Source organism: Salarias fasciatus, chromosome 5 (assembly GCF_902148845.1).
Source record: "Salarias fasciatus chromosome 5, fSalaFa1.1, whole genome shotgun sequence".
In the NCBI taxonomy this organism is placed as follows: domain Eukaryota; kingdom Metazoa; phylum Chordata; class Actinopteri; order Blenniiformes; family Blenniidae; genus Salarias; species Salarias fasciatus.
Window position 1 is genome coordinate 14,641,089 of NC_043749.1, and position 15,406 is coordinate 14,656,494.

At 44.2% G+C, this 15,406-nt stretch overlaps 1 protein-coding gene across 3 annotated transcripts; it reads left to right on the forward strand.

Annotated features, from left to right (window-relative positions):
• Positions 1-1,515: 1,515 nt before the first annotated feature.
• On the forward strand, positions 1,516-15,111 carry tmcc1b (transmembrane and coiled-coil domain family 1b). 3 transcript variants are annotated; one of them, XM_030092372.1, is made up of 8 exons: positions 1,516-1,637; positions 4,935-5,113; positions 7,578-7,621; positions 8,314-9,091; positions 12,045-12,464; positions 12,717-13,201; positions 13,399-13,534; positions 13,713-15,111. In XM_030092372.1, exons 4-8 carry the CDS (start codon positions 8,489-8,491, stop codon positions 14,025-14,027), a joined length of 1,959 nt encoding a protein of 652 aa, XP_029948232.1. In that variant the 5' UTR covers positions 1,516-1,637; positions 4,935-5,113; positions 7,578-7,621; positions 8,314-8,488; the 3' UTR covers positions 14,028-15,111. The 3 variants fall into 3 exon arrangements, with proteins under 3 accessions (XP_029948232.1, XP_029948234.1, XP_029948233.1); XM_030092374.1 differs by having other exon boundaries at positions 8,826-9,091; XM_030092373.1 differs by lacking the exon at positions 1,516-1,637 and adding an exon at positions 2,823-3,007.
• The last annotated feature ends 295 nt before the right edge of the window (positions 15,112-15,406 follow it).

The window sequence follows — 15,406 nt, forward strand, 5'->3', positions numbered from 1 at the left end:
CAGCAACTTCCTCCAGACCGACAGTTTCCACATCGGTCCGTATCATTCCTCAAACGCCCGCCGTCACAGGATCTGAGTAAAAATGCTGATGTTACCAAACCGATGATCCCACTGCCTGCACAACTCCAACATGTGTATCCTCAGACCTTCCCTCTCCCTGTGTTGTATTCTCCAGACAAAAATCTTCTTCGGCAACCAAGTACTCAGTCTATTTCTCCTGCCACCCCTCAGGCACCTGTGGCTTCACAGCCATTTTATCATCCATATTCTTATATGCACATCTATTATGTTCCTCAGCAGGCCGTCATTCCTGTATTTCCTGATCTTTCAGCCACTCCTCCAACAAACACGGCTCCGTCTTATGAACACAAGTCTGTCAGCCAGGCCTTGCCTCTTCACTCTGTGTCTTCTCCTTAGAAACGAAAGCCAGTTGTAAAAGCTGGTTAAACAGGCTGCTGACGGCTCCTCTCTGATCAGCACAGGTCATCCTTGTTGTTTGCTTGCTGTGTTTAGCTTCAGTTTTGACTTTCAAAGCTGCAGCAAACTCTTCAAGGTTGATTTGCCGGTTGAATTAAAAAAAAAAAAAAAATCCAAAAATGTGTGGCTAATTGAGTGCCTGATGCAGTAAGCTAAAAAGAACACAAATTGTAATTTCCTTGAGGAAAATAAATATTAAACTACAATCACCGACTAATTTTGTTTTATTCCGGTTTCCTGACTGAAATGTTTGAGTCCAACATGGATGCTTTATCATTTTTGTTGGTTTTATGTAATTCTGTCATTCATAATGAAAAGTGCTAATAAGTCTTGATAAACCGTTTAAGTCGACAACATTTCAGCAAATTATACAAAACAATGTCCACAATTTTTTTTTTTCCGGAAGTTTATATGGCAGAGGATTAGGGCCTCAGGCATTTTTAGAAACAAGCGTTTATTTGAAGTCTATGCATTGCTTCTTAAATATGTTTTAGCAAAATGTCACTTTTTGTCATGCTATTTTTATACATATTTAGTATGCAATGCAGAAACAGTTTCCAGACCATGCGGACCGACTGGAGCTCAGTGAGAGTTCAGGTTCTCTTCTGTCCTTTTCCACTGCCGAGCCCTGCATGTCACAGTGTGTCTGGCTTTCTCTCTCCTGATACTCATCTTATCTTCACCACTGTGAGGTTCTCCCACCTCCTCCTGGTCCCTGTCTCATTTCTGTTCTTTTTCCTTCTATTTCTCTCTCTAAATTCTCCATTGGCTCAGTTCACATTTTATTTCTCTGCCTTCCCATTTGTTAAGGGAAAAAAAAACCATGCTGCCTTTCATCTTCATTTCTTTAGGTTTCAAAGAACTTCTGACTCAATATTAGCTTTATTCAGCCTTTTTCACGCAGGGCTCCAGTCAGACCTCCTGGGGCGGCGAGGCTTCCTCTGAGGGTGGCATTCCCCTCCCCGGTAGGCCCGCCCATGGATAACAGGAACCGGGCGGGGTGGACCACCCTGTGGACCACCTGCGCGTGTCGCGTGTGACGGCGACCCGCGCGCGCCGCTCAGCTGTTGTGACGTGGAGCACGCTATTTGACGTCACCGTGGGAGTGTCCGCCATCGGGAGACATGAACGGTCATCAACACAATCCTCTCAGCGCTCATGTAAGTTAAAGCCAGCGGAGAAAAAAAAGAAAAGAAAAAGAAAACACTCGTTTTATCGGCTGCTCTGTGAATGGGGAGTGTGCGCGCGTGCCGGTGTGTGCCCGGTGCCGGGGATGCGGATGGTCCTCGTTGTTGTCGGTGCGCCCTGCCTGCCTCAGGCTCACCATGGCTGAACCGGAGCGATGTTTTTGAGCTACACGGTCCTTTAGCCGGCGCTGCTAACCGAGACAGACAGGCTGTGATGCTGCTGGCGAATAACATCTGATTTACCAGCCAGCATGGTGGCGGTGGGCCACGTCCAGTGTTGTTTACACGCAGGTGGATGCGAGTCGAGAATCGCCGCGTTAGAGATAACTCGCCTGGGTTTAACTTTGGGGACAACACCCTAACCGGATTCAGTATCACAGCGAGTGTCAGAGCATCGCGCCCACAATCAATTAGAATAATGTCACATTTGGCTGGAAGTGGGTGGTTTTTAATTAAATTGATCGAGGCCACTGTCTGATGAAAAAGCACTGAACAGGCCAGCACGAAAGACAGGAGTCTGAGGTGTGATTAAGGAGGACTGGTGGGTGTATGTGACAGATGGCCACTCAATACCTCCCAGCTAAACTGTGTTTCAGCCATTCACACCTGTGAAGACCGCTTGTCTCATTATTTGGTCAGTTATGGAGTCGATTTCTTAACAGATTCAGGTGCAGATGTTGATCACTGAATAATAACTTAAACGCTTAAAGCAATATTTACAGTTAAGAGGTAGTTATGTTGCTTGTTTGATGTTGATAATGGATGTTGATATCAAATCTGTATTTGAACTGATAAGGAGCAGTATTGTAAAATTATGTCATAACATCTATCATTTAGTGGCTGTGGTCTGAGTTATGAGAAAGCAAACAACGTATCAGTGTTATTTATTGTCAGGTATTTCCAGATAATTCATACTGTTGCTCAATATTCCTTTCTAGGATTATTTCCATGTGTTATTCTATATATTCATATTATGTGAGGTGATACGTTCAAGTAAACTGCTTCAGCTTCGTTCACATCCCATGCACATATTAGTAAATGTATTTATAAGGTGAGAGCAGGTGAAACACCCTTATAATCTGTCTCTGCTCTGAATGAGCGCCACACGGACTTTGACGCTTTGACCTCGCCCCGCACCGCACACCGGTGTGCGCCGTGAAGTGAATTGAACGCCCTCCGGCGCACCACGTTAGCATGCACTGCTAGCTGCCAGAGGGGCAGACAAGTCACTAAACGGACTCTGCGGGGATTTTTTCCTCCCTCTGCCCGCCACAGGAACGAGCCGCTCTCTTCGCTGAAGCCATGGAACACACGGGAGCTCCCAACAAACGCGTCTTACAGCTGTGAGTGTTAAAGGCCGGGTTGCGACCGCTAGCTTACAGCGAGCTGCTAATTCCGCCGTCTTCATCTCATCTGAGGCTAACGTTAAACCTTCTGGGCTCGGACTGTCTGCAGGGGAGTCAACAACGGCGGGTGCGCACGAGCACAGCTCGGTATCGGTGTACATAATTCGCCTTATCGCACCATCGCCCTTTAAATTTTTAAGCAAGAGGCGTTACTACAGTTTCCTCACGCGTAATGACACCGAGTGCACCTGTAACATAACTGAGCAATGTAATTAACCCGTCCTGGTTTTTTTTTTTTTTTTTTTTTTTTTGTGCTGACTGTTATCCCTCCACGTGATGGCGAGTTTCGACGAAAAGCGTTAATTCCACGTTGTGAGTGAGTGTGAAGGAAAAGTTTATTGTTCGAGCGGTGCATGTGTGTCGCTGAAGGAGTGGCGATGATCTCATCGTGTGACTGGATCCGCTTATTATTCCTGCAGAGAGCGGTGTTTACACTGCACATCGGCTCTGTTTACCACCTCGGTTTGTTGTTGTTCCCCGAAATGCCACCTTGATTTATATTTGTTTTCAGAAGACGGGCAAGCGATTCGTGTCCTGCAGACATCTCCTGAGGGCTGTACTTGTACTATTAATTAACATTAGGCAGTTAATTAAGCTAAAAGTCCTCGGAGGCCTGTACCAAACAAGATGACACCACGTGTTGGGAAGCCCCGGACTTATGAACCTCTGTGTGGTGAAGATGCTTTAACTGGCTTATTTTGGATAGAAAGTTTTAGAAACAATGACTCTGAGTAGTTGGCCCCAAATGACCTTATAAATAGAGCTTGACTTTGTGTTTACTTGAAAAGATGAAGTGCCAGGTCTTCAAACCTTGGCCTTAGGTTTGACGTGAAGGACAACCTGTAATGTCTGTACTGTCAATATTTATTCAAAATCAGACAGTGTGTGAGCACCAGAGAGAGCTTAAACTGCCCAGATGAATCCTTGAAGAAAACATAAAACATACCTGCTTAGCCATCAGAACAGTATATCTGGTGTATCAGGCGTACAAAGCAGTAACAGTGCAGAACATCTGAGAGAGTTTATAGGTTATAGGCCTACTGATCGCTTTTGGGAGGAAGCCACATTAGAGTCAGGAAGAAAGTCACAAACGCAGCAATTTTTCATGATACAGTGAGCCAATTTATCCACTTTGTGTTTCAGGTGATTTATGTCTACCCATAGGTGGGCTTGCTCTTAGTGCAGCATGAAAACCTGCACACACACTATTCCTCTGGCTTTTTTCATACTGTTTAGTTCACTCTCTCACATCATCTGTACACAAAGGTCTCTCAACCTTAGCAGGGCTGCAGCCTGAGTCAATGTAACCTTCAACTGGGACATTAGCATGAATGTAGATGGGCCGTCTTTTAGCGTGTTAAACAAAAACCACCAGAAGGATTTTATGCACATTCAACAGACTTTAGAATCAAGTTCACATGAATATTCATAATTAAATGAAGCAGGAGAAGTTACTGTTACACTGTCATGTTCTTTTTGTTCATTCTACTGTCAAACAAGAGGATTATAATTTTGTTACATGATGGTGAAGGGAATGCTGTCACAATTGTCAGAAAAAAACATTGTAAAATAAGTTGTTTTGAAAATTGTTGCAGTTAATTAGAAGGGATTTTGTGAAACTGACAGCAGTATTTCCTCTTCTGCTTCAGTTTGCAAACCTTACTCAACTGTGTTGCTTTCAAAACCTCCTCAAGGTGGCCTGTAATGTTTTTCATTGGTAGCCATGCTAATATTTCCGCAGTGTGCTCTTGTGCTATTTCCTCTGGAGCTCTCTGTGAAGCATTATTTGTGATAATGTGAGTTAAAATGTGAAATTATTTCCTTGTATTTTCTGATGCCTGCTTTGTGCTGTTTTTCTTTGCAGCATGTGATTTTTCTAAATGTCCATGGAAACAGCTGACTAAAGTTTGACAGCTACTCCGTTAGATTTCCTTTGGAAAAATTACCCAGAGGAAGCAGAGGTGGACCGTTTGTTTGGGATTACTGACCCTCCTTTCTGTGTCAGTCGACACACAGATGTCCTGCTAATGACCACATCTAAAGGTAAGACCGTCTGCTGCTGTGTTCCCGATGAATTAGATTTGATCAAATAAAGTCATATGTTTATGTTTCAGTGGACAGCAGTGATGTTTTTATCCAGTTAACATTTTGCGAGGTCAAAGCCATTCAAAAGGTAGTTTATTCTGCGTGGTCTTGTGTAATGACAATGTAATGCAGTTTTTGCAGTTTTGAAGTTGTGATTAGGTATTGGCCTTTATCTGTCAAATGCATTGTAATAACATTGTCGTTATATATCATGTCATCTCCACCTTGCCAGATCTCTCATAGGAAGGGGATTTTTTTTAGTAGATTCTAAATTTTTGTGCAGTCTCTGTGAATTATGAAGCTACTAAATATCAGCCAGTGATGCTGGAACACAGAAAACTGGCACTTGTAGGAAAAAAAAAACTAGAGGTGACACACTGCTTTTGGAAAATGATGTGTTGCAGAGATGTGCAACACAAATAAAACGCTCCTAGACTTGCTCAGCACTATGCAGATGATGTGACCTTGGCGCACAGCATGTGCAGACAGTGATAGGTGAATGCTGGCTGACCCACTTCAAAGGGAACACTTTGCACTTAGCCCGGAGGAGGCAGATGCCATTGTTTTTTTTTTTATTGTAAATGCAGGATTTAGCTTCATCTGTGAAAAATATTTTGTTAGCTTTTCTTATTTGGGATTCAACTTTGAAGGCCTAATTGCACTAAGACCGACATGTGGTCGAAGAGACGGTTTCTGTGCTGCACGATTTAAAGCGTTCCACAGATGAAACTCTCAGGTCTGCTGGTTGATGATACAGAGATGTAGGGTCTAGATAATCATTGTGGTTGCTGCTTCTTAGCGCACATGTTAGTGACTCATTCATGTCTGGACATTTTCTTGTAAAGAAAAGTCCTGAACAGTGCTTGAGTGTTTCGTATTTAGTCATGGATGACATGATTTGAAAACTGTAATTTCAAGTGAATAATCGCTTTAAATGAATTGTGTATTGACTCTTTTAGACTTTCTCTTTCTGTATCTGTGTTTCATGCACTAGAAGACACACATGTGTAAGAGAATCTTAACCAAACTCGGTTTACTTGTGCAGACTCCGGCATTTAGTCTTTGCTAAAGAGTTGTGCTTTGATCACTGCAGGTCGAACAGCGGGACCAGCATGTAATGAGTCACAGTGTATCACTAATAAAGCGCTTCATAGGGTTTTTGGTGCTAGATTTCTCTGCGGGGTTGTGAAATGATACTTTGTGTTTGTGCTGACTCACTGGATCATTTTTCAAGTTGTCTGCAGAATAGTTGATGTACTACACAGTTTGACACCTCACCTTAGGCTCCGGGTGTTTTACCCGTAGGGTTTTGTCAAACATGCTGCACGCTGTTTCCTGTTAAAACGCCTATGAGGGTGAGCCAAGATGAGCACCTACATGAGATCCTGCTGTGAAATTATTTGTTCTGATCTGAGAGAAACACTAGCAAAAGAGCTTCTGGGCGATAAAACACTGTCAATTTATGAAGTGTTTATGATCAGAAAGGGAGGTAGTTAATGTTTAATGTAATAAGTGCACATGTAATTTAGAAAGCTGTGTGGCAGAAAGAGTTCAGCTCTTCAAAAATAATGCTTGGATGACTAGCTAAAGTTTTACCTCTTGCAGTAATAGATGTGTGTACTGAGTTTGTCACATCACAGAATCAAAATAGGGAAGTTTATACAGTTTAATTCTTTAAAACCTGAGATTTCCTGTTAGTTTTTTGTCCTAGGATGGGGGCGAAAGTAAACTGAAGGTAACTGTACAGCATGTAAATGTTCAGAATGAATCACTGAATCCCTAAAAATAATATGTGATCCATTGACCGTAGTGTTTGTTTTCACTAGAATAAATTGTGTGCAGAAACAAACTCCTTTGTGGTTTCACAAACAGCAGCGCATTTTCGTGTGACAAAATGTAAACAAAGAACAATGGATACTGTAAGCAGATTAGTTGCGTGCACATATCTGAGAGCAAAGCAGGACAGGATCTTTCTGAGACGAGCATCCCCCCCCCCCCCCCCCGCTCTATGTGCTGCAGACGAGTGGTGCAGTGACATCTCCTCTCAACTGTGTTTTCATGTATTGTCTCCGTTCGGACGCTCAGGCCGGAGTCGATGTCGCGTTAGTGATCTGAAGTCATTTTCAAATAAGCGTCACGTGCACCACCATGCTCAGTAATTGCCCCGCTAACATAACAGGGCTCAGGAAGCATGAACACACGGCTCCTAAGACTTTAACTAAAGGGCCATTAGGTCGCTGACAGTTGCTCGTGGTCAGCATGTGGAAAGCTTTTAAGCCATTTTGTTTGTGGTTCATTTCAGCGTCTGTTATTACTAGCTGCTAATGAGTTACGGGCTGTAGTTTGTTTATTTCTGCCTTTTGAGCCTCCTCTGTTTGCGGATTGAATATTTATGATATGTTTGTGTCTGTGCTCCATTTAGCCAATCCTGATTTGTGAGTCAGAAGAGGAGAGGCTGGGCTGATGGTAAGATCTCTGTCACTCTGTGTCTTGCTTTTTTTCCTCACTGTGTCATTACATATCAATAAACCTAAAGGATTGTATCGTAGTGTTAGACTGGGCCCTGAAAGATGAAGACTTGGATAACAGCGTTTAGCCGGATAACAAAAGGAGATGCAGAGGGGACGTCACTGTGGATGGTGGAGCGTTTGAAGTTTAGATCACTGTTCACGTCACTGTTCATTGAGATTTTCTTTACTTTTTCACAATGTGTTGTATCTTTGTGGGCACCATCCAGATGTTAAGTTCTATTTAGTATTTCTGTAGTGAGCACTTTCTGAAATGGAATTGGACAGAAATAATCAACCTGAAAATTAATTCATAATCATCCTAAAAAGAAAAATACCCGATTTACCTTCCAGAAACTGCTCACAGAATCTTCTTTATTTTGTAGAGTTTGTGTTTTTCATCATCAGGTTGACACTGTCAGACATGCCACATAGTGATTAATTAAAACAGATGCTGATTGTACTCAGCAGGAAGGAAATCTTGTTCCAATTTTAATTTTCAAAGATTACTTTATAAGAAAATTAAAAAACGTGGTCATGTCTGTGCCAACCCAGTTTATGTTGCTAAATATTATTTCTATTTTTGCTGCTTCTTATTGTTGTTCCACACTGCTGCATGTCGTAATACATTTTATTTTCCTTTTGTGTTAGACAAGCATGACATTCAGCCGAGCCACAGATGCATGTCCACTCAAAAGGCCCAACTGAGCGCCGTCCCCTCTGCTTCCCGGCTCTCCACCGGCCTCTCAGAGGGGAGTGTCGCCGGGGTGCAGCTCGTCTCCTGCACCCCCTAAGTAGAGCCTCTCTGTGAAACTGGAGGTTCCAGATGGATCAGGGTAGTGCTGAGCAGAGTCCAGAGGAGCCGGACGCAGGAGGTCGAGCGGAGCTGGAAGTCGGCAGGAGGGCGTCGGAGTCAGAGCACGGCTTGTCCAAAATCACCCATAATGCCCTGGAGAACATGGGAGCGTTGGGCCACGGCCTGAAGCAGTTCTTCCAGCCACAGCGCCGACGCTCCTCCGTTTCCCCACACGACTCCGCCTCGTCCTGCGCGGGCGCCGCTCCCTCCGAGCCCACCGACGTAGGGCCAGAAGTAGGGGACGCTTCCGCCTCCTCGGCCCTCCCGTTGGATTCTGACAACCCTGCCGCTTCCGCCCCTCCCGCAGCTCTGAGCCGAGTTCTGCAGCAGATCCGAGGGGCTCCACCGATCATGAAGCGAGGCACCAGCTTGCAGAGCCGCCGCAGCAAGGCGGGAGCCTCTGGGGACCCTCCCCAGAAAGGTAGCCCGCAGATCCACCGGCGCAGCACCCACGAGGTCCTGCTGCAAACCGGACGCCCACGCTCCTCCTCAACCACGGACACGCCCAGCAGTCTGGCGCAGGCCGACATGCTGCTGACCTCTGGGTACCACTCCACCGAAGAGCCCGACAAGGTGAGCGCGGCTCTCCTCTCACCCGATCGAACTAAACCACAGTAGCGCAACAGTTTACCTCAGTGGAGCGCCAAGCACAGTCTCCATGTGCTCAGGATACAGTGGGACGTTTTAGAAAATCACAGGAGCGTTTCGGTGTAGGATCTGCTAACGGCTAATGCAGCACTGCTCCCCAGTTGAGGTGGAAGCGAAAAAAAAAAAAAAAACACCTCTTGAATTCCATCACAGTCGTGACTCATAGGTTTTTGTAGGAGCAGCGAGCTGGTGGAGAAGATCAAATTAAGGCTGGATTGTGTTTCAAGCATTTTGCGTTTGAATGGTTTCCATCGTTTTTGATTTGACATTAGCGATGTGTCTTCACATCATCAGTCAGATATTAATTATCGTTGATAATTGTCACTCGAGGACTTTGGAACTTTTTCAGTAGTCCTGACGGCCGTCAAACACTCAGTTAACACAGCAGCTTTGTCTTTTTTTTTCCTTTTTAAAACTTTGTCAAATTTAACAAAATACTGTCATTGCAGATGCATGTTTCTCAAACCATGAACATATATTCACAAAAAAAAAAACAAAAACAAAAAAAAAACTATGTAACTGATGGTTACTCTCTGAATCAGTGGAAACATAGAAATATCACTTTCATGGGATTGTAGTTTAAAAATTGTTTAAAAATTCAGAGCTGCAAAAAAAAATCGTATCACTTTGTTCCTCTCCCCCCAACATCCCCAAAACTGTTCACACAGAACACAATCATTTCCTTCTCAGAATCCTTAATCTACTTGTTCAAACAGAAATTGACTGGGAAAGTAAACACTGACTTCCAGGTAATACTAACAGACACTGTGCACTCAGGAGAGAACAAAATCCGTTTAGCTTTGAAATAATAATTAAAAAAAAAAAAAAAAAGGTTCAGTACTGTAAAAAGTGAGTCATGCACTAATAATGTCTGTGCATGAACATCAAAACAAAGTGATTTTGGGCAAATGTGCTAAAAGGCGTTTAATGTGTTCCTGGATGAGCCACTGAATGGGGAGAGGAACAGTCAGCGGTGGAAGGTCAGAGATTGCCTTTGAGTGGTTGGTCGCTATGTGCTTTAAGCCTTTCTATATTTAGCTTTTGCTGTCTTTGAGTGTACTTCAGGTCACAGACGGCTCACACTGTTAAACAAACACCAGAGGTATACAGTGATTAATTGTTTCTAATTTACACTCGTTCTAAATGAGAAACACTCTCTAAAGTGATGAAGTGTTTTCGCCGTTGAGTTTAAGTAGTGAAATTCTTGCTTGCTGCATTGAGGTAGCAGAATGTTTGGAACGGAGTCTGTGTCGCAGATCTTGCTACTAGAATTAAGTTTATCCACAGATGTCATCATGAGCAGCTTGTAAACACCATCGGCTCCACATCATCTCGCTCGGCTTTCTGATCTGTAACTAATAGTCGACAGCAGAGGTTCATCTTTGGCCACTCAGAAACAAGTTCAGCCAAAGTAACTCACGGCGGGAGATGAATCGCCTCCTTGCTTTTTATTGATCATGGAAAAAAAACAAACACACACAGTTGAAATCAGTGGTCCTGATTGTTTGTTTTTTTTTTGTTTTTTTTATTGTGTTGCTGCTGTGTGTGGAGATGGACTTGATGTAATTGATGTAGTAAATGACTGTCAATTCTGCTTGATATTTCCATTTATTAGATTTTAGCATATTATACTTAAATGTCATGAGCTCGTGCTCAGCTCCTTTAATGTTTCCCGGAGCAGCGGGCAGCTCCTATATTCACGTTAATTACCGCCGTCAATATTTACCTCTCCTCTCGCCGCCTCAGGTGGAGTTTCAGGACTCTGGTGACAGTTTATGGTATCAAGTCTCCTGTCCTAGATTTGTTGACAAAGCTACTGCCTGAAAGTTAAAATTAGAATCGGTGTGGCTCACAAACCACTGTTCAGCTTCTCACGCCGGTTTCCTCATCAGTCGAGGTGCATCTTTTTCAGGTTTTACTGTGTCAAAAGGTCCAAAGAGAGCTTTACTTTTTCTTTTTAAAGAGAGCTGTAAGGCAAACAACTGCAGTTGTTTCTCACTTCCTTACACCAGTAATTAGTGGGAATCCTCCAACAACAGATAGTTTTCCACTACGTTGCATTTTGGTCATTTGTTTAAGAGTCAGCAGTGTTGTGGATTACTGAATTATTTGGTTTAACATTTGGGCGCCCTCTCCATGAAAACAGATGCAGTATAACTCTGCAGAAAGGGGCTTTCCTGCAGTCATTATGAAAATGTTGCCATGTGAACGTGAAGCTCTTCTGAAGCACATCATTTCTCTTCATGTCTTTCATAGATTAAAACACCAGAACTAGCAGCTCTTGTGCTTGGAAATACTGCAAAATATTAAATGCTGATTCTAAAAAAAAAACGGTGTGCTGTACTGCCTAAGGGAGGAATCCGATGCACCAAAGTGAGCTTCAGAGCCACATTTAAATCTCAGACAATATTCCAAGTAAAAGCCACAATCTTCATAATCTCTGCATTAAGACATTATTCTACATCAAGCAACAAGATTGCGACATACGGATGGTGCAACCGTGGGCAGTAATGAAATGTGTCTGAAACAGAAGAAAGACACCAGAAGTGTCTGTGACTCATTTGAAGTTTTATGTTTTCAACTTTGCTTTAGCTCATCTTGCAATTTGTGGACAAAACTAATAGACAAAAACCAATAAAACTGTTAATTTCTCTTGTGGTGTTCAATAAGTTTCTTTTAATTTAATTTAAATGTTTCTTTCTGAATGACACCTCTGTGCAAACAGACACACCTCTCCTCAAAACGGTGGTTTTTGCTTTAAGTCATGTTGCTTTCTTTATTAATGTGTGGAAATGAGAGAGAATGTCATGTTTTGATCATTTTAAATGATTACTACTTCATCAAGCTAAAACCGTTTCCTCTCTCTCTCTCTTAACAGAGTGATCGCTATGATGGCTCGGGCCCCACTGTCTCCCCCAACGCCCTCCCCTACGGCGCCGACGGGTACGACGTGGTGGACAGTACCCCGGACCCTCAGCGTACGAAGCAGGCCATCGCCCAGCTGCAGCAGAAAATCCTCAAGCTCACGGAACAAATCAAGATCGAACAAACCGCCCGCGACGACAACGTGGCCGAGTACCTGAAACTGGCCAATAACGCCGACAAGCAGCAGAGTGCACGCATCAAACAGGTGTTTGAGAAGAAAAACCAAAAATCAGCTCAGACCATCCAGCAGCTGCAGAGGAAGCTGGAGCACTACCACCGCAAGCTCCGTGAAGTGGAGCACAACGGCATCCCTCGCCAGCCCAAAGACGTTTTCCGAGACATGCACCAGGGGCTGAAGGACGTCGGAGCCAAGGTGGGTGTTTTCTGAGGGCGCACTGTGGTTGTTAGTGTTCATTTCTGCCCAAACTCTCATCATCTAAATCATTATTCTAAATGATTTAGATGAGTTTCTAACTATATTGTCCTCGATCGTTATCACTTGGCTGCTAGCGGTGCTTCAGAACCAAGAAACTGTTGATGATTGTCTCTCAATGAGACACAATACTAAAACCTGTGTTTTCATACCGTCATGACGAGTTTAAATGTCCTGATCTTTGTCGTTCAGGTAACGGGAGGCCTCTCCAGTTTCTCTCAGGCCACCCATTCTGCAGCAGGAGCCGTGGTGTCCAAGCCGAGAGAGATCGCGTCCCTCATCCGCAACAAGTTCGGCAGCGCCGACAACATTGCAGCCCTGAAGGACTCTTTGGACGAAACCCAGGGAGACGAGGGCGTCGGCCCCGCCGGGGCGAGGACCCTCGGGACGGGACAGTTGCAGTGCAGCCCCAAGTACGGCAGTGACGACGACTGCTCCAGCGCTACGTCTGGTTCTGCAGGAGCGAACAGCACCCCCGGGGCCCCCGGAGGGCCCCCCAGCTCCAAGGGCAACACCCTTGATCATGCGCAAGCCTCAGGCTTTGACGCCATCCTCCACGAAATCCAGGAGCTTCGGGAAAACCAAGGTCGACTCGAAGAGTCCTTTGAAAATTTGAAAGCTCATTACCAGCGGGATTACACCCTGATCATGGAGGCCCTGCAAGAGGAACGATACAGGTAGACAAAAAAAAAAAAAATACTTGTGTGTAGACCTAAGCAGCAGTAATTCTAACAATAGGTTTGTAGTTTGATTTGATGCCAGTCAGGTGTTATGTACCACGCTCTGCCTACATGATGCCATAATTAAGAAGAAAGGAGATTGTGCTCTGTCGTCTCAGCTGTCCCTTCGATGCTTCCCTCTCTCCACTTTGCAGATGTGAACGCTTAGAAGAACAACTCAATGACCTAACAGAGCTGCACCAGAACGAAATTCTCAACTTAAAACAGGAACTAGCCAGCATGGAGGAGAAGATTGCTTACCAGTCTTATGAAAGAGCCAGAGATATACAAGTAAGTCGTCCACATCTGTAGAAATGAGAAGCTCAGATGTTGTTTAAAAATATTTTCAAAATACTTGAAACATTTTGGTTCATATATTATGCTTCTAGAAATAACCGGACGTTCAAATCTTTTTTGCGGTGCACCACAGATGAGTTGTCTCACCTGAAGTTTCATTTCCAACCTTCAGGAGGCGCTGGAGGCTTGTCAGACGCGCATCTCCAAGATGGAGCTGCAGCAGCAGCAGCAGCAGGTGGTGCAGCTGGAGGGCCTGGAGAACGCCACGGCGCGGACGCTCCTGGGAAAACTAATCAATGTGCTGCTCGCCGTCATGGCCGTCCTCCTGGTGTTCGTGTCCACGGTGGCGAACTGCGTCGTCCCCCTCATGAAAACCCGCAGTCGCACGCTCTCCACGCTGCTCCTCGTCATCCTCCTGGCCTTCCTCTGGAGGCACTGGGATGCCATTTCAGAGTACCTGCATCGCTTTCTCCTGCACCCCAGATGACCAGCTTCGACGGGCGCGTTCAAACCGTGAAAGGGAGTCGCGTCTCCGGCCGGCGTGCGAAGGCAGGACGTTGACCCAGATGGTGGGGGGGGGGGCCGAATCTCAACAGTCCCACCTTCTCTCATTCTTTCTGCAGCTTCTCAAAGCACTCAGGAGGATTGCATCAGAAGTCTGTCACTTTACCGCTTCCTGAAATGTCTTTGAGAAGAAGAAACCAGAAAAAGGAAAGGAAAGGCCGCATGTCTGGCGTCGACCTTCTAGCTTTGGTGCAATTGTGGCACGAGCACACACTGTCAGGGTGAAGGGAGCGTAGCTGAAGGAGGGGGCGGAGAGAATTGCACACTTGATTTCTCTCTCCTGAGTGAATTTGTTTACATGTGGGGAAAACTTTGCATTTTGTCACCACAGAAGAAGTTGCTATTCAGAGTTTTTATTACGTTTTGAGCTGAATTAAGTGGTATTGTTTGAAGTCACATCTATTTTTAATATGGCCGATTTGGTGGAGTTTTATTTTCTTTTAACTGTATTCAGCTGACAGTGTTTTGCAGCTTTAGTTGCCCATGTCTTCTCTCTCTTTCTTTCTCTCTCTCTCTTTTTTTTGTACATTCTCTTTCCTGCTCCTGTGGCTCTGGTTTTTTTCAGTCTACTCTTACATTGCTATTTAATCCTTACCTTCTCATATTTCAGCTTGTGTGACCAACTCTTCCTCTTCTAGCTCACCACACTCTGAAGATCAGGGTGCTTTGCACATTGGCTGCATCGCTCTTAAATCCGGCTTATCACTGAGTCAAATCGCCGTTTGGGTGTGTGAAGTCAATAACACTGGCCCTGCCGCAAACGGGATCGTTTTATCAGAAACATGGGAGTTGTGACCTGCCAACTGGATCCCGCTGTCCCCCGTGGCGTTTCCACTGCAGAAGAATAATCTATGAACTGAACAAACATACTTGAAGAGCAGCTTAAGTGCTCAAAAGACTCAGTGCTTCCGTACTGTTTCTATTAGTGACAATGAAATAGTAATACTTTTTAGTTGTCTTTTTTTTTATTTTTTAAGAATAAATAAATTTGCTGTTTTAAAGGTGAACATGAAAAGTGTAACTTTTATTTGCATCCAGTGTCCACAAGTCACACAAATTATACACTGACTCCATTATAGTCAGCCACTGTTAACAATCTTGTTTCCTTTAGTAGTTTTAAACTCTTACATGTTTTATAAATTTAAATGACTGATTTTATCTGCTTTCTTTTAAAGAACTGCCTTAAACTGAAAGTCCTGTTCATCTGTCCACCCGTCTTTCACGCCTCTTCAGTCAATTCAAGGTTCACTGGAGCTGATCCTATTAAGACGGTTATAAAGATACATCAACTTAAATCCCGAT

Bases quoted from the DNA above. Each gene is read 5' to 3' on its own strand.
- tmcc1b (XM_030092372.1), top strand. From the start codon at position 8,489: ATGGATCAGGGTAGTGCTGAGCAGAGTCCAGAGGAGCCGGACGCAGGA. The intron at 9,092-12,044 runs GTGAGCGCGGCT...CTCTCTTAACAG, and splicing joins CCACCGAAGAGCCCGACAAG to AGTGATCGCTATGATGGCTC. The intron at 12,465-12,716 runs GTGGGTGTTTTC...TTTGTCGTTCAG, and splicing joins TGAAGGACGTCGGAGCCAAG to GTAACGGGAGGCCTCTCCAG.